Below are 25,425 nucleotides of genomic sequence, written 5' to 3'. Positions count from 1 at the left end.
TCTGTGGGAAACAGGGCAGACAACAAGCAAGTCAGTGTTTTAGATCATACACCTCTGTGAAAGTGGTTGATATTTACCTTTGGTCAGTAACTCTGGAGCCACATCAGACATGTCCGCTCGGAAAAGCAAGTACTGCTGGGCCTGTATAAGAAGACCTGGAAAATCTTTTTGGATGGATGCAAACTGCTCAATTTTATTTTTCACAGATGCCAGCACCTGCCAAAATAAGAATGGTAAATTTTTAATACTATCCTTGAAATTGTGGCCTGAAACCTCAGTCTCGCTCTTTCCAAATTAGAGACTGTTAACAATGCCAGTTGGGTAGTTAATTTCCAGCTCCTTGCATTGGCACAGTTAAAACATCAAACTGAACAGAGAGGTCCTCAAACAGGTAGGGGAAAGCAAATACACAGCAACAAACTGAAAAACAGGTAAACAAGGCACTAGAATTACTGGCAAAATTTGCATTGAGCATGAAATGAAGCATTGATGAAGTACCTGATATAATGACCGTACACTAGGCTGCAATACAATGTTGGTATTGAGCAGAAAGGAACGAAGAAGAGGTTGCGGGTAACTGGCCAGTTGAGTAATAATCCCAATGAGCAGCAAGTTAACATGCAAGGAATTCTCCAACATATTCTCCAGTTTTGACAGCACTACGCTGATAAATGGCCCTACAAGAAAAATGGGGGAAAAAAATCTTAAAATCAGGGGAATAAGCATTTGAAAAGGAATTTAAATCTCCATATCTGACTAAATCAGACTTCCCACATGCCAATTAAAAGCCAACAGGAAAAAAGCCAGGTCTGAACAGACAGAAGATGCAGCTTTGAATATATTTAATCTCTTGTTAACCCTACCATGAGCAGGGACACTCTGACTGGTTAGCCAATCAGTTGACATTCAAAGTATATTAAGCATGCATAATTATTCTACCTCACATGTGCCAATAAAGATTTAATCCAGCATGTTATGTTCTATGGATCTACTCCCACTGAAGTTACTTGGAGTGCTTCCAAAGATTTCAGATGAAGCAGGGTCACGCTTCTTATTACCGTTCTAGCTTAATTCTACAGAAGGACTGGACAGGGTAAATTATGGGTAGGGTTTTCACATTATCATAATACATAGTGGTATTTTAGTGGGACTATAAAAATGCTGCTTCAAAACCTAAAAAAACCCAACCCTGGACTAATTTGTATCACAACACAAACATTTTCTGCACTGCAAAAATTCACACAAAGTGCGGAAGCCATAAATATAGGCTATTGGTAGATGTAGGCTTTATCAGATTAATGTCACTTCTAAATAATAGTGTTGGTTTGTGTACACTTTTTACAGTATAGCCACTAAAATACAGAACTATTTACAATGAACGTACATATCCTTCATCGTAAGCCTGGCAAAGACTGCCAATATGAACATGAGTTAAGCAAATGAATATGGATTAGTACATACTGCTAAATGACAAAGCAGGTATGTAGCTAGAGACAGTAAAAAGACCAACAGGAAACAGTCTATAAAAGTTACTTAAGTATAAGGTTCAGCCCTGATCCAACTCTGGTTCCTCTGCACAACTCCCACAGTGTGAGAATACCAGAAAGCCAGCAAACTCTCTCCACATGGGGATCCTTGACATGAGGGAATCCCTCGGTTGCACAAAGCATAGCCAACTTCTATACTACCTCCTGTGACCCATGCCATAGGAGGTATACCTGGGGGAAAGAACGTAACTGAGGTAACTGCACTCCAGCAAGCTCCTGCTGGCAAGCCAACCCCTTCAATGTCCTGGATAACAGGGTGCAGTTTACAACAACGGTGTAGGGCTGTTCTAAACTATGCTGGAGGCCAAAAGGAATCCCTGGGCAGCCCAGCAATCAAGGAACCAAACCACAAATAACTCCTTTGCAGCTCCACCCATCAGGCATAGGACACGGCTGAGAATCAAAGACCACTCTGTTTTAGAACTACTGCTACCATGGATGCACAGTATGGCTGGGTCTACACTAGCTCTCTTCTAAAACACATCTCACTACTGATATTGGTACAGCCCCACTGAGGAGAGCACAAGTGAAAGTACTAGTGTAGACATGGGTCCAGGGGTGTATTGCTTTTAACTACTATGTCACCCAACTCTAATTCACATAACATAGTGGTTAAAACACAGGGTTAAGGGACAGAGTAGCCACCTCCCCAGCTCTGGCCAACTGGTGGACCAGTAACAGTCGCAATAAGAAGTTGCAGCCCTGGCAGAAGGAGGTGGCTTCCCGAGAGGCCAAGGACTATTCTGTGTCAGCAGCAAAATGGCAGGAAACTGCCCTAGGAGCTACACCACAAATTCTGTGAAGACTGAGATGAGACTGCTGGGGGAAACCCCACATCCTGGATGTGCTTCCCTTCTCCAGTTCTCTGAGAACTAGAAAAAGATTGGACTCCCTAGGGTGCTGCTACAAAGCCCGGGAGGACTATGACATAAGGATTTGAGGACAGTGAGATCTGAGCTGAAATGTCAATATGAGATTTTGGTTTGTAGCAAGCTGGGGTGTGAATCTATCTAATTTCAAAGCAGGGTAGATCAGAGTACACTAATGAATTGTTAATGCATGTCAGCAGGGTCCACATGGACAGTTAGTATGTGGCAAGCCAGTGAGGGGGTGGGGTAGATTCCCACCTCAGCAAAAGGCCAATGTACTTGTATGCAGCCCAAGGACAAGCGAGAAGGTTGAGCCACTTCACCGCTGGTTAAAACACCAGTGACTAATTTGGATCCTATCTACATTTGCAATACCACCAATGGAAGTGTCTTACAATATTTTGCTGAGATACATAAAGAGCCTTCACCCAACACTGCCTGCCTGGGATACATAAAAAGCCCTCATCCCGCACTGCCTGCATTATCTGATCATCCTGCCCCTTCCTTCTCTCACATTCATGGCGGCATTCTCACGAAAGCTTATGCTCAAATAAATTTGTTAGTCTCTAAGGTGCCACAAGTACTCCTGTTCTTTTTGCGAATACAGACTAACACGGCTGCTACTCTGAAACCTGCTGGGACACGACACTCCACTCCCCCTTGCCCCACCCCCCGTGCAATGAAGGCAGCTGTACAAGAGGTTCCAAGAGAAGGTGTATCGAGGCTAACGATTCCAAGTCAGCCTTGGGATCTGAGCAGCGAAGGCTGAAGCCAGGCACTTACAGCAACAACTGAAAACCACCTCATGAGACTTGACCAGAATACACAGAAGGTCTCTGTCATATGAACAAATCGGGAAAAATAAAAGGTCCTCCAGAACCTTACTAGAGCAACAATCCGAGCGGCTCCGCAGGTGTTTATAAGCTTCAAAAGGAAAAACACAAACTAATTAGAACATTTTTAAAAAATTTTACACGGGTCTAATGCATGTGCCTGGAGATATGGGGGACTTACCCATAATAAAAGTTTATTTGCCACATATTTCTATTCTTGAAGTTTCCTTGTTTGGGTGGCATGGAGGGAGGGAGGTTTATGTTTAACGATCTTATACTGCAAATAAATAATAAAGGAACAGCCACCATTTTCTAAACCAAGAGTCCAGCATCAGTGCCACATCCATATGACAGCGTCTTTCTTTAGGTACAAGTCATGTAGCGGAGCAGCATGTCTACACACTGGTGGGATGTACTGGTGGTGGGAAACTTGGTTTTGACATTTGATTCTGTAGAACAAAGCTCCTTCCTGTAATAGCGCCCCATAACACTAAGTTGATACAGTCAAATAAGAGCCCTAGACCAACACATAATGTAATACTGGATCCAAATTATATGCAAAATACTATTTCTGTACAGTAACAGAGAGATGGCTGAAATGTCATTTGTATGAGTGATAGTGTAACCCCCATTGCAAAGTCAACTTTGCCAGTGTCTTCCCCACTCGGCACCAGTTAAAAGACCATTTGAAATAGAGTGAAGAGACAAAGAGAGAGAAACACGGCTTGGGAGGGATAGTAGCAAAGCTTTGTTTGAAAGGAACTGAAAGGGAAGAAGAGGACTTGACACAGACAAAAAGGGATGTGACCAAAGTATCTGAACTATGTTTGACAGGGAATGACAGGAGACTGACAGAGCCAGATGTGACCTAGGGACATGAGGGGAGCTTCTGAGTGCCTGGTACAGAGAACTCATCACAGCAATAGTGGCAAATGCACTTGAAAACCAAGTTGTCTTCCTCAAATACTTAAAGACTGAACACCAGGCCTGCTGGCCACACTTCAAAGGCTGCATTTCAATGACTAAAAGATTAATGACAGGTTTCAGAGTAGCAGCCATGTTAGTCTGTATTCGCAAAAAGAAAAGGAGTACTTGTGGCACCTTAGAGACCAACCAATTTATTTGAGCATAAGCTTTCGTGAGCTACATGCATCTGATGAAGCTCACGAAAGCTTATGCTCAAATAAATTGGTTAGTCTCTAAGGTGCCACAAGTATTCCTGTTCTTTTTGAAAAGATTAATGTATCCCGAGTTATTTAGAGTCAGCCCTTACAGGCTTTGCTGTGGGTAAGCACGCCTGAATACATTGTGTCCTCCCAATGATTTAGATATAATTCTGTGGCCAAATTTCACTGGATACCTGGCACAAGAGAAAAACACAAGAGTGAGGGTGCCATTGACATTTGAAAAGCAAGTTGCCTAGACCTGCTTGCAGAGAGGTGCATGCAGAAATGGCAACAGCGCTGCCACCTGGTGCACAAAAGCAAAATAGCAGCAAAAGGTGGCAGAGCAGCCTATCACTTTTCTGTTATAAGAAAAGGAGTACTTGTGGCACCTTAGAGACTAACCAATTTATTTGAGCATAAGCTTTTTTTTCTGTTATGTTGCACATGCTGCTGTATAGGCAGCAAAGCAGTTGCAGAAATGGGACATTTTAAGTGCACTCATTCTATTAGGTCAGATAGTCCAACCACTCACAATGGCAGGATTGTTCCCTGGAATGATGTGGTTAGGACAGTTGTTTGGTGCTGGTCTTGTTCTAAAATTTTATAAACATAAACTAAACAAATATGAAGGTCAAAAACTTCAGCCCAAGAACAGCACCACACACTTTCATGGCATAGTTATATTGTATCACAGTGAATAACATTAAATTTAACAATGCCATATTAGGTTACTGTTATTCATGTTACCCCTCTGACCTTCATATTGGTTAACAACTCTCTTCTCTGCTGATTGACTGTTGTTCCAGCCTCTCCTGCCATCTCTCTCATGGCCACGAATGCCCTTTCCTTTCCTTTCTCCTTCTACCATGACCCCCCCCACTAAAAGGGTTTTTTAAACAAACCAGAAATCCCATGGACCTAACCCTGATGTTCACTGCCATCATATTATTCGTCTGCTTGTGCATGTTCCAACCCTTTTCCTTTCTTACTGATTTAGATTGTCAGCTCCTCAGTTAATGGACTGTCTCTTATTCGATATTCGTACACTGCCTGTTACAATGGGATCCTGTTCTTGGTTGGCTCTGATAAACCGTAACAAACATGGTAAAAGAACATCAAAAAGAAATTAATTAATGAGGAAATTCCACCTGTAAATGCAGCATTCTGGCTCCTTGCAGGATGGTTGGAAAACGTATCCTCCTTTGGCCCAAATGGAGACAGTATACTTTCTGTAGAAGGAGTGTCCACTGAAAAATTTTCAAAGTCCTCCTCCTCTTCCACTGGAGATACAGGATCAGGTGTCAACAATTTCTGCTCCTCTAACAAGCCTGTTGTATTAGAATCCAGTTCTTCAATAATTTTGTCATATTGTGCAATAAATTCCTCACTATCTGGGCTCAGCAGCCTCACATTTGAGTTTTGATCTGCTTCTGGAGGAGAGAGTTTCAGCTCTAAGTCTGGTTGTCGGTCTGTTTCAACAGCTGTTTGGTTTATTTGTTCCTTTGTTACATCCTGAAGCAAACCTGAATTTTTCCTATTGTGTTCCTTTAAGTCTGTGTCTGGATGTGAGTTTTTCAAAGACCTCTTAATGGGCTGGCTTTGAATTGTGTTTTGAGATTCAGTTGCTGTACTTAAAGTTTCCTCCTTGGAATTGTCATCATCCTGAGTATCCTTTTGGGCACATAACCTGTAAACCATGACATCATCCTGAAAATCTGATTCTTCTATGTAAGACCCTCTGACAAGCATGATTGCATTCTTCTTCATCTCTTGAATGTGCTTCGGTGGCTCTGCAGGCAGTTGTCTCTCTACAGTCCCTAGATCATCAAAAGGCTGGGGTGAGCTCACATCAGACCCAGGAGAAATCCCTGTGTCGTAGCTGTCATCCCATTCCAGCTCCAACTGCATCTTCTCTCCCAATGGAGTAATTTGAGAAGAACTGCAGTTACTGGAAGTTTGCTGCTGGAGTCGGAACATAGGGTGCTCCACACTTTTACTATTCTCCTCTGCCAGCGTTTGGATAAAGGTGTCTGGGTCAGGGTCTTCCCCATCATACGGGGCAGACCAAACTCGGCAGTCTTTCATGCAGTGGAGAATGATGGCTTCAGCTTCCCACAGGTACTGCAGGTAACTGATGTCCACAGCTCTTCCATATTTCACAATGCACATAGATTTGCAATAGCCTACGGAAGAACCTGAGATAAAACAAGAGTATTCATAATATGATAAAAAATATCCAGCTGAACTCCCTACAATAATGCAAGGCAGCTGCTAAGAAGGGCAGGAAGATACTTTTGCCTCAAGCACCCAAAGGGGATGGGTAACCAAGGCACAGAGGTTAAGAGATTTGCTCATGGCTGCTCATGACTGTGTCTAATCCGGAGTTAGCATTAGAATTCAGGAATTCTGAGAGACCGGCCTGGAGCCCAATCCATCAGACCACACTGCCCCTCGAGTAGCATAAGATGTAGCCACATCTTCACACATGTTTTTGTGAATGTACATCCAACGTGGATATTCTTTACAATACAGATTTGATAGAGCTGCCATGTGGGAGTAATTAAATGCCAGCCCTCTCCAATCCAGAATAATTATATATTGTTTGTGAAATCTTAATAGTAAATACACTTTTTTTATATTAATTATGTTCACTTTCCCACCCTAGGCTGAGGATATTCCAAACCAAACCCTCCACAGCACAGTGCACGCCCAATGTTTACCTGCATTGGGTGTGGCCTTTGTCCATAGGATGTAATCTTTTGATTGGTTTTCAACAGTCAGTGTAATCCCAGTAGAGCAGCAGACTGGGGTCAAAGCAAGCAGTTTAGCAGCGGATACTGAATAACAGTCTCTTTCTCTCACAGCCCATCTTTGACTCAACATCATGTGATTACATGGGATCAGATATCTGAAACAACAAAGCCAATCATTACATGCCCACAACAACATTCTGTGTATTTCAAGGAGAGTAGCTATGTGGAAAATTCTCCTCTCATCTCCCTAAAAACAGCTTTCTGAGGTAGGTCTAGAGTCTGATGAGTTACACTGGGCTCCAGCGTAGAGGAGGAAGGGAAGGACAGTCACTCCTGGGAGGAAATGCCTGTGGGCATAGTTACAGGAAACCACTAGACCAGGGTTGTGTCAGAGCATTGTCCTAAATGTGGGCAGGGAGGGGCATATGCCAGAGGGCGCCAGTTTGTCTGGATCTATTCAGGATGAGTTAGGGAGGAAGGGTTGGAGATCCCAGTCCACAGAAAGAGCCAGCACATAAATGCAAATTGAGGCAGTGCATGTCAGGGAAGGGACTAGCAACAAAGAAGTCCAGCTGGGTCATTTTGTTGGGAAGAATCAACATATAAAGCTCTTGGGCACAGGAGGGATTATGGAAGGACGAGGAGCAGACATAGCACATACTTGCATTCTGTTTCTTAGAGTGATTTAGGGGTTAACTAGATTGGTGTTTTATCATTTAAAGTAAATCAGTGTTTAATAACAAGCGATTCCCCAAATAAATAACACAATACAAAAATAAATGTAGCACTCACCTCTGTTAAAAGTCAGTGGAGGAATCGTACCAAATCTGAGTTCCCCACAAAGTTATATAAGGATCTGGTTCAGTCCCTACTTATGTACCCACATACACCAGCAGGGACTGGATGGGATCCCAGTGTAAGTTGTATTGGAGGGAGGGGAAAGAGACACGGAGAGATAGCTAATACCCCTAGATTTCCAATGGAGTTAATGATCTGATTAGGTCACTGTTAATACATCTGAGATTAATTACCAGTGACCTGATTTGATCCAATCTAATCTAATTCTAACAGACATGCCAACCACACTTGTTAAAATAACAACATAAAAAGAATAAAGAAAAGCAGCTAGAAAAATTTAAAAAAAATGTAAACTGAGGGGACATTGCACAATTAAAGCAGCATGTCCTTCTACCCCGGGGTACAACAGGTCAGGAATTTATCTGAGAAATTCCTGGGCAAGGGGGAGTAAAAAGGTTTGAAAGCTACAGAAAAGTAAATATAGCCCTGCTTCATAGTGTATTTAGCAGATTATAATTCATGAGAGAAAATGTTCAGAAGAGAAAAAATATTATAAATTTAGAACCAGGGAACATTTGGAGGTGGTAAATAATCCGTGGATTCTGTTCCCCCACTTTTCTACAAATAAATTACAACAAAAGAATATGTGAAAACCAGTGTCTCCCATTGTGCCTGGGTATGATAGGATATATAAACTGTGCCTCTCTTGGTTTGGTATATTTGTGTCAGGAACATATATGTTTTATCCCTATATTTGTTTGCTTGTTCCTTTTAAGAGCTCTAGCTGTACATCCAGAGACTTCTTACTGGAAAATTAGAATTAGTTTTTACCTTAAAACTAGCTGTAACATCACATCTTCACAGTGTAAGCCGATGAGTGTTCTGAACAATGCCAAAGATACCACACAGAGCTGGAAAATGATATACACAGTCAGTTTTTGATCTGGCAATTGTAACTTTCCTCCCTTCCATGAGGTAAATTTAATTCTGCATTATAGAAAGCACAGCCTGAATTTAGTGCTTTATCAGAGACTGAAAGTATGGTTATTTCATTCTGTCAGCACCCGGTAGGATTTTATTAGATGCCTGAAGTTATACATACACCAAAATATATTTTTATAAAATGCACACAAATCAGAAATTTGCTTTTTAAGAAGCTGAAGGAGAAAAGTTTGCAAGAACTGAAAAGTGAGAAATAGCACACCTTTCAAAGGAATTTTGCTAATTTAGACAATTCAGTTTAATTTGGTTTCAGCAATAAAGGGACTCTGGCCAACTCAATGGATAAAGCATAGCTTTTACCTCTGACACACGTAGTTTGACCAGCTGAAGGCCTTTGCTGGAAAGAGTTCAGTTATCTCACAAACTAAGGATATGTCTACACTAGAGCTGGAAGGTGTAAATTCCAGCTCAAGTAGACATACGTGCACTAGCTCTGAAAGCTGGTGTGCTAAAAATAAAAATGAGGACTAGCTGCCTCAAGTACAATCCTATCCAAAATGCTATGTACTTGCGGTGGCTAGCCTGGCCCACCACTTGCACCAGCGCAGGTACACTTCCAGTTTTAGTACCCTGCCTCAATCACAACTAGCACGGTATGTCTCCAGCTCTAGTGTAGACATACCCTGAGAGAAACCTCTTTTGTGAAAGCAGCATGTTTCCTGGTAATGAATGACTGACCCTATATGTATAGGAGAGGCTAATTGTTTATTTATCCAGGACAAAAGTGTTGAGGTTGCTGGGCAGGGTGAAAGTTATTTATGATGTTGCAGTACCTATTTTAGTTTACACTAGACTGAAGGGAGATTGGGAACTTGAATTTCAAAATTACCTTCGCTGGCATTAAATTACACATATGTGCTTTAACCCTTCTAAAAACGTTCACTGTCTTGGTGAAGAACTACAGAGGAGTCCTTAAGTTGGGCAGGTAAAAGAACATTAGTCCAAGGAAAGAGGACAGTACCTGACTCTTGCTCAGAGCAATTAACAGACTCCTGCTGGAAACCCTTATCACATGACCCATTTAAATGCCACCTGTACCTGAAGAAGAGCTCTGTGTAGCTCAAAAGCTTCTCTCTTTCACCAACAGAAGTCGGTCCAATAAAAGATAGGTACAAGTATAAGGTAGGTTAGGTACTATCAGTAATATTGGAAGCCAACAGGAAGAGGCTAGTCAGCCACAACCTTGTGACTGTGTAGGGAGTTGGAGAAGGCGGCGGTGAGAAAATAGATGAGGAGATGACAGGAAAGTGGGATTCTTCCCAGAGGTGGGTAGGTTGAAGGACAATTGCAGGAGCCTTAGGAGGAAGTCAAGTCTTTGCAAAGGTAGAGAGAGGGATCGGTAGTTAGGGAGAGAGTTGGGGTGTTTTGGATATAAAGGGAAGAGATTGGTGAGGAGCTCTCCTTGTTTCCTTATTGTGATTTGTGGAGAGTTGTTCTAAGTGGTTTAAGGGTTCAAAATAATGATTGCTAAAGAAAATCAAAATGACTTCCTTAAATGTTATTGAAGACACATTATTTACACTAAATACTGTGTTATTTATAGAGAACCATCTCTTGCATTCCTAATAGAGTTGTAAAGAAAAATGAGAAAGTAACATGCATTTGAATAAGCAGAGACAGTCTATTTGTATTTCATTAAAGGAAAACAAGTATGTAAAATGTACTAGCAGGAAACAGAGGACGGTTTTTATATGTATGGATAGGTGGCCAAAAGAGTTGTAAATTTAATCCCGTCAATTATTAAGAAGTCTTTTCAGCAATAATAATGTGTGCAGCTTTTGTTCTATGGAAGCCCACAAAAAGCTGCAATTCTAGCGTTTGTACTTGGCCAAGCTATACTGGAGAAAACTCATTGAGTATCACAGAACCATTCTGGCCAAGGGCTCAGGAGTTGCTCAGGGCTGGAGAATTCTTTACAATACCCATTTCCTTTGCCTGTGGAACAGTAATTATGATTAGCCAGACAACATCTGCATTTTTTTGTCTACAAAAGCTGTTTATGAGTTTTCAGAGTTAATCCATCTCTGAAATGCAATAACAGCAACATATATCCATAGATGCATGCACTCCCATTCCTAAATACACTTCTAGTCCAAGGTGCTGTCCCTACTACACAAATGTAATGCACATACTAATTCTCTGGCTTTACCTGAACTTATACCACACGTTACTCTACAGCAGTGCTACTCAAAGTGGTGGTGTGAGCCATCGGCTACCGGTCTGCGCGCACATTGGAAAAAAAAATTGCCGGTCCCCCACATCAGATAGCTTGAGAAGCACTGCTTTACAGTATATTCATCAACGAGCTACCTACAGTGATATGCTGTGAATATTTTAACAAGGGGCTGTCTGCAAAATTGTAGCCTTAGCCTGTGATAAACCCGGTGTACTAAAGGTGCCTATGCTGCAGAGAAGAGGGAAATCTGATTATTTAAATACACAGCCAAACAAAACAAATGAACAAAATTGCTCTTATAAACAAAGAAGCAGGCCACATAACTGGTAAACAAACATGCTGGAAAGGTTTATACTTGGTTCCTGAAGAACAAACTGGGCATACTGACAGTGCTCAACTGAGGTAATTTGGAAGCGGGGTGGTTATAATGATCTCATGGTTTTGGGGCTGGGTAGTTTCTTCTGTGAAACTTATTTGAAAATGCCTGTTACTTGGTGCATTCTGAGCTATTTCATAAGGCCACCAAAATTGTTCTTCTTGAATATTTGTATAAATCTCAGGGATGAGTTATCTATGGCAGAAATAATTTAGCAGTATCTAGAGTGGGAATAACTCCACTAGAGGCAGGTAGATTACTCCAAACTTACTTTCTATTTTGTGGCAGAAGTTAGGCTCCTAGAAGCCCCACAGTCTCTCCTTCAACCACTCTACAGCTATCTCACACACTCCCAAACTGCTCATCACTGTGGTGGCTAAGTGACAACAATTACAGCAAAACAACATTATGTTTAGATCACAGAGTCAGGTACGAAAGGAAATTCGCAGTTAAAGGTTAAACAGAGCCATAGCAAATACAGATATGATGAAGCTCCCACTAAATCTCTTAACCCAAATTCATCAAAAGCACACATGCTCCCCTCCTGCTTGCCTTACCTGAAATGGAGTGTTGATTCGGCTCGTGAGCGTATCTAGGATGTGCACGTTCTCATGCTGGTGCAGCAGGATGAAACGCAAGAAAATCTGGAGTAGAGCTGGCTCTGAAACACTGCGCAAAAAGAGATCCAGGTATGCAGTTGTAGTCATTACCTCCTCCACAGTCACCTACAAGCAAATATATGGTAAGTGTACATCCTACAAACACCACCACTGTGCTTACATTATGTGTGCCTTCTGCAGTAACACTGTACACATGATACACTATAATAAGCACATTTTGTGCATTTTGCTTTTAAGTATGTGGAATAGAAAGCCTCTGACTTATTCAAAAATCAAATATTTTTGTTCTTATTTCAATGATTTGATTAGTTAAAAAAAGTACCACCCCCCTCTATCTGCTGAAATACAACACTGGTTCACAAATAACTTGAGACCCTCATCACCATTCCTCTACCACTGGGCTGGCTCCATTCTCCTGCCACTGTTCAGATTTGCATTCAGGAAATGGTAAAGCCATTTATTTGGTATTCAGATGCATATATTGAATACCAGCATATGCCTCACCCCTAAAAAGGAACAATAGTAAAGAGCAAACAATGAATGAACCAACAAAACAGGATATAGGGGTCTTTTTAAAAGAAAAAATCCCTCCACCAAGTTGTATTTCTTCTTTACCTTTCCACTTCTTATTTTCCAACAGCACTTTAACCCCCTACTCCAAATACACACACACACACACACACACACACGTAGATTGATGCACAAAGTTTCCTACCAGATTTCAGGCCCAAGTATTTGGTATTCATACATCAAAATTTATATTGCATGTTACTTTGCTAACGCAGGATTTTTTTAAGCTTATCTATTGACAATATGTGCTGGCAAGGCACAAAGCATTCCAAAGGCTGCCTCTGCATCATGCACTGATGCTGCAAAGTCAGCTTTTTAAAAATAGCTACATATGAGCCTAATAAGCTTACGTGTACATAGATAAATCCTTACATATAGGAATCTGTCTATAAGAAAAGGGGCATTAAACATCTTTTATTTACCACTCTTAACTGGATGCATGAAAAGACAGATTTTATTAAAAAAGAATCAAAGCTGTCACTTAAAAGCTAAGAGGATTTAGAAAGTACTCAGAAGGGCAGCATTTGCGTAACATGCTGTAAATATTAAAATCCCAGTTCCATTATGCTGCTTGTTAGCTATGTACACAGGAATGTCACGTTGCAGATTCCTTTTAACACATTTTTAGGATCACCTTAGGAAACAATCTTGTTTCCACTAGTGACAGAACATAGGAATATTGCGTAGTCTTGTGAACTGTGTAGAAATGTGGAAGACTCCAAGTACCTCTAAATTTGGAGGTGGTCATTCACTCTCTTTTTGAAGCTTTATCCTGTTATTTACACACTGCCTCTCTGCCTGATGTTAATAGTTCAGGTAGTTTTGACTACTAACTCCCTTTTTCATTAGGAAAAAAAAGATACTGTACTAATGCAAGCTGGTCATAATCCTTCACCAAGAAAAAAAAAAATCAGGAGTTCATCTTCTTGGTCTGTTACCATAAACTTAGCCTGAAACAAACCTCAATCTCAAACATAATAAAAAAGGAAGAGAATATAGGACACAAAAGAGGAAATTCATGGCCACAGCCTATACTCTGCATCCCATTCTCACTGGCTCTGCAGACTCAGTAAAACCAGCTACACATTAGTTGAATGTATTATTTATGAACTAGGAAAGTATGCTCAGCAATGATGAAGCAGAGATGAAGACATAGCTCATGCACCAAGAATCCTACACTCTAACTTAGGTGCTAGCAGTACAGTTTATGCATTACACACACACACAAGTTAGAAGATTATTAAGATTGGGAAGTCAAGCACTCAATAGTTAGTAAATGCCAAAATTAAGATTGCCTCGGCAGCCTTAATTCAGCCCCCTTCTGCTTATGCATTATGACACAGTCTTTGATTACAGTACTGATGGAATATATGGGCCAAACTTGTTAACATAACCCAGTCACTGTCCAATATCAAAGAGTGTTAAATAAGATTCGGGGTTCAGTAGCCTGTACAGTACCATGGCAAATGCACCATTAACAATCCTTTTAACATTTTACTGAAGATACAGAAGACAAGGAAAAACAGTTAAAGCATCTGAAATATACAGTATTAAGTGAGACTTTCACTTTTAACAACATCATTTGTTCCCTTTCCCTTTAGCTGGAGAGAGCTTTGTTTGACAGTCCCTTAGATGGTAATAAAGATGCTAATAACTGTCCTTTTGGGAAAAAAGAGTAGTTAGTTGAGTTGCTGCTGTTAAAGTCTGATCTCGTTTCATCCCAGGTGGTGACTGGCATTTAGTCTGGTGGAGGTGGCAATGTTCTCCCTGGCCTAGTGTGCTCAGGACATTTCTTATAATTAGGACAAATTTGAGAACTGGTTGGGGTCTGGGGAATCAGGAGATGGTGGGGTAGCAGCCATCATGATGACATTTTCTTCAGTAGCTTCTGTCTGTTCCTGTCTGTCCACCCCCCATCCACCAAGTCTCTTTAAGGACACACAAAGAGAATGGTGGGTTATAGTCTTAGCCTTCACAACCTCCTCAGGCAAGGAGTTCCACAGGTTGACTGTGCGCTGAGTGAAGAAGAACTTCCTTTATTTGTTTTAAACCTGCTACCCATTCATTTCATTTGGTGGCCCCTAGTTCTTTTATTATGGGAACCAGTAAATAACTTTTCTTTATTCACTTTCTCCACACCACTCATGATTTTATATACCTCTATCATATCCCCCCTTAGTCTCCTCTTTTCTAAGCTGAGAAGTCCTAGCCTCTTTAATCTCTCCTCATATGGGACCCGTTCCAAACCCCTAATGATTTTAGTTGCCCTTTTCTGAACCTTTTCTAATGCCAGTATATCTTTTTTGAGATGAGGGGACCACATCTGGACACAGCATTCAAGATGTGGGCGTACCATGGATTTCTATAAGGGCAATAAGATATTCTCCATCTTATTCTCTATCCCTTTTTTAATGATTCCTAACATCCTGATTGCTTTTTTGACTGCCGCTGCACACTGCGTGGACTTCCTCAAAGAACTATCCACAATGACTCCAAGATCTTTCTCCTGATTAGTTGTAGCTAAATTATTCCCCATCATATTGTATGTATAGTCGGGGTTATTTTTTCCAATGTGCATTACTTTACATTTATCCACGTTAAATTTCATTTGCCATTTTGATGCCCAATCACTTAGTTTTGTGAGATCTTTTTGAAGTTCTTCAGTCTGCTTTGGTCTTAACTACCTTGAGCAGTTTAATATCGTCTGCAAACTTTGCCACCGCACTGTTTACCCCTTTCTCCAGATCATTTATGAATAAGTTGAATAGGATTGGTCCTAGGACTGACCCTTGGGGAACACCACTAGGTGTCCCTCTCTGTTCTGAAAATTTACCATTTATTCTTACCCTTTATTCCCTGTCTTTTAACCAGTTCTCAGTCCATGAAAGGCTCTTCCCTCTTACCCCATGACAATTTATGTAAGAGCCTTTGGTGAGGGACCTTGTCAAAGGCTTTCTGGAAATCTAAATACACTATGTCCACTGGGATCCCCCTTGTCCATGTTTGTTGATCCCTTCAAAGAACTCCAACAGATTACTAAGACATGATCTCCCTTTACAGAAACCATGTTGACTTTTGCACAACAATTTATGTTCTTCTGTGTCTGACAATTTTATTCTTTACTATTGTTTCAGCTAATTTGCCCAGTACTGACGTTAGACTTACCGGTCTGTAATTGCCAGGATCACCTCTAGAGCCCTTCTCATATATTGGCTTTACATTAGCTATCTTCCAGTCATTGGGAACAGTAGCTGATTTAAAGGACAGGTTACAAACCATAGTTAATAGTTCCACAATTTCACGTTTGAGTTCTTTCAGAAGTCTTGGGTGAATGCCATCTGGTCCTGGTGACTTGTTACCATTAAGTTTCTCAATTAATTCCAAAACCTCCTCTAGTGACACTTCAATCTGTGCCAATTCCTCAGATTTGTCACGTACAAAAGATGGCTCAGGTTTGCAACCTTAAGAGGGTTCTTTTAACATAATTTGTGTGTGTAATGATATCTATAATATGTATTATATAAACTTGCCTGAGGGAGCCCAGCCCACCACCTAGCAAAAGCAAAAGATGCTAAAAAATTACTCAACTACATGCCATGGGTTCTACCGCCAATGGCTTGGGAAAAGGAGCCATTAAGGTGGCAACTGGATTTTTCAAACTAGTTTATCAGTACTCTGTGTATCTCCTCTTCATCTCACATTTTTTTGCTTTTGTTTTCTTTCATGCTATTTGTGACAGTTGGTGTCTCTGTCCTATATGAATTACTTTCTCTGAAAACCTTGGGAAATGAAATATTGTATTCTATTTATGTTATAGGACCAGAACCGCTCTAGGCACCAGCAAAGCAAGCACGTGCTTGGGGTGGCACAATTCCAGGGGCAGCGTTCTTCTGGCCACTCTTTTTTTTTTCGCTTGGGGGGCAGAAAACCTAGAACCAGCCCTGTATAGGACAGTTAGCCTGGAAACTGGGACTCAGTTCATTTGCATGGCTGATCCTGAAGCAGTTTTTCTTAAGACATATCAAAAACAAGGAAATTAATTAAATTTTCTGCAGACTACCGGCTGGTTCCCTTGCCTTCAATTAAATGCCTTTAATGCTAGGACTGTTTTAGAAGCAGGTTAGACAAACACCTGTGAGGAATGTGTCCTTCGTTTGACCCTTTGAGCGCACTTCTGTCCCTGTTATTTCATTAGTTGTCCCCCGAAATCACTTGGCTTCCAGGTCCTGTGGATCCTCCCCTCAGGCTGGGGGGGGGAGGAAGGGTCCTTTAGCAGTGGGCAGGAAGAAGCACGTCCACTTTCTGGATCCTAATAGGATTAAATGTCTTTGGGAGAGGGATTTTGGGAAGTGTGTAAATCCTTTTTATTAAATGCAAATTAGTATTCAGGTAAACACCAAGAGTACAAGAAAAAAAATCTAACAAAATAAGAACAAAATCATTTACGCTACAACAAAGATGAATCCTGATTGGAGAAACACACTGTTCTATTCCACACGGACACCAAGACAATGGGCCCCCCTACATAACGAAGTATCTGCATTTCCAGACTGAAAGGGAAAGGAGTATATTAAGAAGAGAGAACACTGTCTTGCAGTGAAAGTTTACACAAACTCATAGAGAGTAGACTACAGATGAGGGAGAAATTTCATAACTGAAGTTTTGGGCTCACCCAGCAATGCCTCCACAATAGCTAAATGGATGTATTCATTCACACTTGTCATACATTTTGTGATTCCTCTCTTAAGTTCTGCTTTATGCCAAACAATTTTTACTTTTATTTAACCGCCTCCCTCCAGTTTTGGCTTTAGAGACTTTTAGCAAGGAAAACTCCTACCCATTACCCCAGAGAAAAATGAAAGAACTTCTGGTCTTACAGATTATCCGGTAAAAGGTGGAAAAGTCACAAAATCTTCCCTCACTGGCACTGTGAGGAAGCTAGTTGGAGTCAGTGGGAGCACTGGAAGTGCTTGAAGGCCCCAAAACACTATATTTTAACTATAGTGCTGTTTTCTTTATTCTCTTCTTCAATTTGCCTCTCTCACTTTTGAACAGATTGGAGACTGTGTCCTGAGTTAAGTGCAATATATCGAGTTTGATTCTCTAGAAGACATTCATATCAATTTCTTTACAGCATACAGATAATATATCATAGAATCATAGGACTGGAAGGGACCTTGAGAGATCATCTGGTCCAGTCCCTTGTACACATGGCTGCACTTATCTAGTATTATCTAGACCAGTGTTTCCCAAACTTGGGACACCGCTTGTTCAGGTAAAGCCCCTGGCGGGCCGGGCCAGTTTGTTTACCTGCCATGTCCGCAGGTTCGGCCGATCGCGGCTCCCACTGGCTGTGGTTCGCTGCTGCAGGCCAATGGGGGCCGCGGGAAATGGCACGGGCCAAGGGATGTACCAGCTGCTGCTTCCTGCAGCCCCCATTGGCCTGCAGCGGTGAACCGCGGCCAGTGGGAGCCGTGATTGGCCGAACCTCTGGATGCGGCAGATAAACAAACCGGCCCGGCCCGCCATGGGCTTTCCCTGAACAAGCGGCGTCTCAAGTTTGGAAAACATTTATCTAGACCATCCCTTACCGGTGTTTGTCTAACCTGCTCCTAAAACAGTCCTAGCATCAAAGATACATCCCTGGTTCCCAAAGAATGCAAGTGTTTATTGCCCATGTCACTGCTATTCACCAAGGCCAAATCTGAGACCTTGTTTCATTGTAGACACTGATGTCAATAGGAGTTTCTCAGAGTGGGACCTCATTAAGACGCTCCGGATTTGGCTTTACATGAACAAGTTTGAAAAAACAAAGAGGATCGCCTGAAACTTTCTCCATGCCTTCAACTGTCATCTTTCTTGAGCTTTGAAAACTCCCTTCTCTTCAGATATCCCTAAATTTCTAAGCATCAGAAATATCACAAGGAAGGGAGTTGGTCAAAGCAAGTGAATATGAGTTTCCTCCCCCACACATCCCCTTGTAAAAAAGTCCTTTACAAGGGAAGTTAGGTTGAATAGGTAATGTTAATAAATGAGTTTTCCAATATTACAATTAAACAATTACCAAAACAAAAACAACAAACCAACCTTCCCAAAACCATTCACAGCATCCTCTACATTTCAACCTTCCTATTCAAAACAGTCAAGACTGGATGAGACAAGTGGTCTTTTCAAATCCTACTGTAGAATTCTAGTATTTAAAAGAAAAAAAGCTGGAAAAAATCTACTTTCATGTCATTCATCTACTGATCAGCCTACAATTTGTGTTACCATCCACATTTGTTTCCATCCGAGGTTATTTTTATTCAATAGTTAAAAGAACCCCACATTTTTTCATAAAGAAAATGGCTGGTACAAATCTTTTTTTGAAAGTATTTTCTGCTACAGGATAGACTGACCAAGTCTTCACAGTCTTAGAGAGACACAAGTTTGCTTACAGATTATTCAAAATAGAGAAACCATGAGAAAGCCACCCCTGAAATCTAGTGCTCTTCTCTAATTACGGCATCATTTTTAGTAAATATCTTCTGTGATGATGGATTAGATGATGGAGTGGCAACTATGTAAATGATGCAGGTTTCACAAGTTACTATGCTTCTGACATAGTGAGGAGTCAAATAATTGTCATTGTGTCAGTTTAATATATTATTCTCATTGTGTAAAACCAAGTGCACTGATTCTTTATTGCTGCCTCCTTACAATATTATTGCTAATTTACAGCTTTCCCCCCTTTCATAAGAATATGGCTATCATGATTCAGCCCCTGCTTCACATTTTGCTCCTCGAAGGAGCTCATAGCGCCTCCTACCAAGCAACTATCCATGTGCCAGTTAGATACCAAAGTGAAAGATATTTTATACATACCACAGAATGGACAGATTAGATGTGCAGCATTTGGCATAGTGCCAAATGATCCAAATGAAAGGCCAGTGATCGCCTTTTCCAGAGAATAAAGCAATATCATCCTTCCTTGTGCAAACGGTTTTCAGTAAGGAGAAGGATGACATCACTCCCAATTAAAGTAGAAAATTATTTTTGGATAGTCACAAAGATATACAGTACTTAATGCATATATATGCTGTAATGAATAGTCCCCTGTCCATATAGTGGCGTTAACAAATGATCATCCCCCAGTTTGTCTCTTGTGTAACCCAGAGTAAATCTTAATCTTAAATAATTACCACAGTAAATTGATTATCTGCTTGGAGAAGTCCTGTACTTGAATAGCTGGTTTACCATACAGTGCATCAAGGTGAGATCCATTGCAGGGGCAGATTTAACAACTAGAAAGGACGGCAAATGCTAACCGGGCCCCACCTAGTCTGGGCCATCCTGCCCCCATCTCCTTCTCCCATCTGCCAGTAGCAGAAGAACAAAATGATGGGGGTTGGTGCAGGGTTTTATTGTGGGCCCCTACATGCAGTCACATGTCCCATATTCAAATAAACTCTCACTTCTTCTCCCACTCTGTGTCCCCCTTGCCCAGCTCCAGGTTGTGCCATCTGCTCGCTCTGGCTCATGCCCCTCAGTGCTGCTGCAACTAGAGCCATCACCACTGCTTCCACCAAAGCCAGAACGGCTGTATTGGGAGCCAGAGCTGTGAACCACCACAGCTCCTGCCACCAGAGCTAGTCAGAGCCACTAGGAAGTTCCCGGCCAATGGGTTCTGCAGAGATGGTGCTGAAGGGGCAGGGGCAGCAGCAACAGAGGCTGCAGAGACATGCCAGCCGCTTCCAGGAGCAGCGTGGGGCCAGGGCAGGCAGTGAGCCTGCCTTAGTCCCGCTGCACTGCCAGACTTTTAGTGGCCAGAGATGGCAATCGACTGGCAGAGGCTCCAGAATTGACCAGTCGATCGTGAGTTACCAGTTGGTGACCACTGCTCCATAGGCTTCACTGGAGTTACTCTGGATTTACACTGGTTAACTGATAACATAATCTGTCCCATTTGCTTAACTGGAATTTTGCAGGTTTTGGCTCAACAGATCTTATTTTTGGTGAACTCTCTCTCAAATCTGAAGAAGTGGGTATTCACCCACAAAAGCTTATGCTCCAATACATCTGTTAGTCTATAAGGTGCCACAGGACTCTTTGCCGCTTTCACAGATCCAGACTAACACGGCTACCCCTCTGATACTCTCTATCAAATGTTAGTTTTGAAAATGTGGCAAGACGCATCTAATGAATTTACAGCATTAATACAATATTGAGACATATAGTACCTACTGTTAATTGTATCATCATCCTATAAGTTCAGTAACCTAGAAAAAAAGTGTGTTTATTTCTTACATGTCAGGATACTGACACAGAACACCAAAAATTAGGCTTCTTTTTAGAATTGCACTCTTTCAAGCTATAAGTGACATGTTGTCAAAACGTAACAGCATTATGAGGCAGATAGGCCTTCATATGAAAGTTGAACTCCAAAATTCTGATTTTAGGAGAAAGAGACTTTTTGCTCTGACCAAGTTAAAGTCTAGTCTCTCACCCAGGTTGTATCTGTTAAAAAATGCTGAAAATATAAGAGAAAGTTTAAGCATCTGTCTTGAGAACAGGAACTGTTCCTCTATGTGCATGGCTGTGAATGTGCAGGTATTTTTCTATTATTTAAGTTCCAAATTACTTTAGAAATTAGGAAGCCCACAGCACTGTGTATAATGGAAGCAGAATCTATGTTCTGATTTAAGGAAGGATTTGGCTCAGGAGTTTCTCTCATTTTGCCCTTTCTTTATTAAAAAACAAGTCTCCAGGTGTATGAGTGAGATAACTTGAAAAAACATCATCAACTCAGCACTAAGTTCTTGGGTGGCAATTAGAAATGGTTTCTATATATGAAGGAGTTGTTCCAGCACAGTGAAAAATCTTCCTTATCTACTCAGCCAGGAGGTGTCTGTCCCAGAAGCAAGGGTTTAAAATAGTAACCTATTATGGAGTTTTTCTGGGTTTTATGAAGACCTCAGATGTAACTGCATTTGCTCGTTACCTTCTAGGGCAGGGGTCTCAAACTCAAATGACCACAAGGGCCACATGAGGATTAGTACATTGGCCCGAGGGCCGCATCACTGGCACCCCGCCCACCTCTGCCCCGGCCCCCACCCCCACTCCACCCCTTCCATGAGGCCCCTGCCTCTTCCCACCCCTTCCCGACCCTCATTCCCAGGAGGGGTTTGGGGTGCGGCAGGGGGCTCAGGGCAGGGGGGTTGGGATGCAGGAGGGGTTCAGGGGGCAGGCTCCGGCCCGGCGCACACTGGGGGCAGGGCAGGCTCCCTGCCTGCCATGTCCCCGCGCTGCTCTGGGAAGCAGCCGGAACCTGGGGGAGGGGAGGCACAGGGGTCTGTGTGTTGCCCTGGCTGCGCCTCCAGGCACCACCCCCCACAGCTCCCATTGGCCGGGAACGGGAACCACGGCCAATGGGAGCTTTGGGGGAGGTACCTGGAGGAGCCGCCAGGGCAACACAGATCCCTGTCCCCTCCATCCCCCAGGTCCCGGCCACTTCCCAGAGTGGCACGGGGGCAGGGCAGGCAGGCAGGAAGCCTGCCCTGCCTCCAGTGCACGCTGGATGGAGCCGCTCTAGGTAAACGCGGGGGGCGGGGGACCACGGGGAGCTGGTGGGCTGCAGGAAATAGCCCCGCGGGCCGCATGTAGCCTGCGGACCACGTGTTTGAGACCCCTGTTCTAGGTGGTTTATCTCAGATGCACCTGAGCCTTTCTTCAGATCCACTAAACGGTGCAGTCTGTCCTCCATTAAATATGTTTTGGCAGAATAGTGCATTAAGTTGTTAATTTTGAACATGAAAATTGAAAAGAAGTTTTGGTAGCCAGCAAAGATATGTTATTGGAAGAACAATGGACTTGCTGAATCTGAAGAAGGTTCATTAATGACTAAGGCTTGGAGCTTGATACTCTCCTAACAGCCAAATTGACTTCTGTTTTCAAAAGAAACGTGAATTCAATTGACTTCAAAGGTGAATAAGAAAAGGTTCATAAAAGTCTTAAGTACCACTGACAGATCCCACAAAAAGGAAATGTTAGCAACGGTTTCACTGATGTGGAGATCTGATTTCCTTAAGTAACATTTACATGGTGATAGCCAGCCCAATGTCTCGTTAACTGGTTTAATGACAGATATTAACAGTTTTTAGCTTTTTAAATACTAATGCCCAACTAATCTCAAGTACTTCATAGCCAGGGCCAGATTAGACTAATCTCAGGGCTAAATTCTGCCCTCAGTTAAAATGTGTAAACCCAGAACAGCTCCCAAGACATCCATAAAATTATTCTGGATTGACAAAAGAGTAACTGTAAAAAGAATTTGGCTCTTAGTGACTGGATAACCCAATTAGAATCTTTTTCTCCTCTTCCAATACAGTAGAACCTCAGAGTTACGGACACCTTGGGAATGGAGATTGCCTGTAACTCTGAAAAAGAGGTTATGGAGCTCAGCCCCATGGGGGATTGGGGCTGCAGACATGGGGTGGGAGAGTGGGGGGGATGCCCTCAGGGCTTCTGCCCTATAGGAGCACCGGGGCTCAGCGCTTTAGACCTAGGGGAGAGCGCTGGGGCCGGAACTTCAGCTCCAAGGCTCCGCTCCTGGCTTCTGCACCTCCACTCCCTGCTGCAGTGGGGGGGCCTTGGGGCTTTAGCTACGGGGGGAGTGCGGGGCTGAAACTGCTGCTCCCCTTGTAGCTAATGCCCCAAGACCCAGCGCCCCCATAGGGCTGAAGGCAGGAATAGAGCCGCGGAGCTGAAGCCCTGAGCCCTGGCACCACAGGCACTGACTCCATGGGAACTCCAGGGCTGGAGTACCCACAGAAAAAAATTAGGGCTTAGCACCCACTGGCAGTCAGCTATCCCCTCCCCCACAGCACCTCCTGCCCGCCAGTGGCCCTGCCGATCAACTGCTCCCCCTCCCTCCCAGCACCTACTGCCCACTGCGATCAGCTGTTCCATGGTGTGCAGGAGGCACCAGAGGGGGCAGGGGGAGGAGTGGGGATGGGGGTAAGGGCTTAGGTGAAGATGTGGAGTGGGGGGGAAGCCTGGGCCAGAATGGGCACTGAGCACCCCTGAAGCAAGGAGGAAGCCAGTGCCTGTGACTGCCCCCCCACACACACACCCATGGAAACTGTCAGCGGAGCTGTGGGCTGAAGCCATGCTCCCCAGTGCTCCCTCCCACCCCATCTAAAGCCCTGAGCCCCAGTGCTCCCAAGGGTAAGAAGCCCGGAGCCCTGACTCTACCCCCCACCTTGCAGCTGCAGACCCAAGCCTCCCTCCTCCTCCCCGCCACCCCTTCCAGTGTCTGAAGCCCTAAGCCTCTGGGCTTTAGCCCCAAGGCAGTACAGTGTTTGCTTCCCCCCCCCCCCCGCTTTTTTTTCTGGCCTGCACTGCTGCCAGATTGAGGACTTCTGGTTCCACTGGTTGACCAGTAAATCCGTAATTTTGATTTAATCTGGTAGAAGGTTTCATTTGTTGCACACAAGCAGATTTTTTTTTCCCATTCAGATTCCAATTTTTATAACAATTGAATATCAATTAAACGTTGTGTGTTTGGTAGCTGGATTTTGGGAGAATCCTTGGTTTTGAGTCTTGCATATTTTCACTGCAAAACAGAAATTCTTCAGAACTGCCCAATCTGTAGATTGAAATATTGTCCAGTTTAGTCAAACTTTTGTAAATGTATTCTAATTTATAGTATTTTGCTGTAATTGACCAAAAAAGAAACAATTTACCCAAATCACTACATTTTACAAGAAAAATCTATAAGACTTCACTAGCAAAAATGGAAACCATTTTCACCTTTTTGTAAGAAGCCAGAATTGTATGCTTTGCTCAATAAATGAAATTTCCCATAGAATTCTCTACTATAAGAATTCTCTACTATAACCACTATTAGAATACTTTCCTGCTCTTGTGTAGTTTCTTTGGAGCTGTTGATATGGAACGTAAAAAAGTTTAAACTTTCATCCAGAGAACATAAATTATTTCTGACAAGATTTTTGAGCTTCTGTTGTCCCAATCTTGATACAATGCTTTCCATAGTTGCTCAGAGATGAAGTATTCAGGGCTTGTCTACACTGCCCCAGACTACGGGGGTGTGAACAACAGTGCATACAAAGTGCTGCGCTGTAACTCCTCCATGTGGACACTCTGGGCACAAACTAAAAGGTTCATATTAATAGGACTACATCAATGCCAATTAGGAACCTTTTAGTTTGCCCTCACAGCATCCACATGGGGGATTAACAGCACAGCACTTTGGTGAGCACTGTATTTATACCCCTGTAATTCGAACTGTGGGACAGTGTAGATATAGTGTAAATCTGGCAGCATGCGGTTAACTCCCTATAGAGACACCATCAACTCTGGGCTGCCATATAGAAAGCGAGACATCCAATACAGTAATGCAGTGCGAGAGAGTTAAAGCTGCTTATGCAATCTCTACCTTTTCTATGAGGGGGGAGGGAAAGGGTTTCCTTCACCATCCTCAGATGGAGAAATGAACACAAAACTCTTCAATGGCAACCCCCTACAAATAGAAAAGGAGTTGTACCAGCTGAGCAGACTGTTTGGCTTCCTGTTTCAGCATGCATCTGTCCAGCAGAGTTTGTGTTTAATATCACAGTTGTACGTGCAGGGAACAGACTTAGTTTTGAGGCAATGTGGAGGACCATAAGATACTGCTCTACAGAAAGCACTTCTTTTAAGAACTCTTTAACGTTGG

The 25,425-nt window shown here is 42.6% G+C and overlaps 2 protein-coding genes across 4 annotated transcripts in view; one reads left to right on the top strand and one right to left on the bottom strand.

Annotated features, from left to right (window-relative positions):
• GATB (glutamyl-tRNA amidotransferase subunit B) overlaps positions 1-5,430 on the top strand; it is an 86,191-nt gene extending 80,761 nt beyond the window's left edge. The window contains exon 14 of one of the 2 annotated variants that reach the window (XR_012158598.2): positions 5,413-5,430. The gene's annotated coding sequence lies outside the window, so the exon portion shown is untranslated. Of the gene's footprint in view, positions 1-14; positions 126-5,412 lie in introns of those variants that run through there. The other variant, XR_012158594.2, reaches the window with a different exon arrangement.
• The window catches only part of FHIP1A (FHF complex subunit HOOK interacting protein 1A), a 140,657-nt gene that overhangs the window by 12,939 nt on the left and 102,293 nt on the right, over positions 1-25,425 (bottom strand). For both annotated transcript variants that reach the window (XM_073341346.2, XM_073341348.2), the window contains 6 exons: positions 12,078-12,245; positions 8,798-8,877; positions 7,136-7,323; positions 5,564-6,610; positions 499-677; positions 78-216 (listed from right to left, as the gene is read on the bottom strand). In XM_073341346.2, the coding sequence (XP_073197447.1) occupies positions 78-216; positions 499-677; positions 5,564-6,610; positions 7,136-7,323; positions 8,798-8,877; positions 12,078-12,245 (1,801 nt within the window). The remainder of the gene's footprint in view (positions 1-77; positions 217-498; positions 678-5,563; positions 6,611-7,135; positions 7,324-8,797; positions 8,878-12,077; positions 12,246-25,425) is intronic.

This window comes from Lepidochelys kempii, chromosome 4 (assembly GCF_965140285.1).
Source record: "Lepidochelys kempii isolate rLepKem1 chromosome 4, rLepKem1.hap1, whole genome shotgun sequence".
NCBI lineage: Eukaryota > Metazoa > Chordata > Testudines > Cheloniidae > Lepidochelys > Lepidochelys kempii.
Note: the sequence above shows the minus strand (reverse complement) of the source record. Positions and strands in the feature narration are given on the sequence as shown.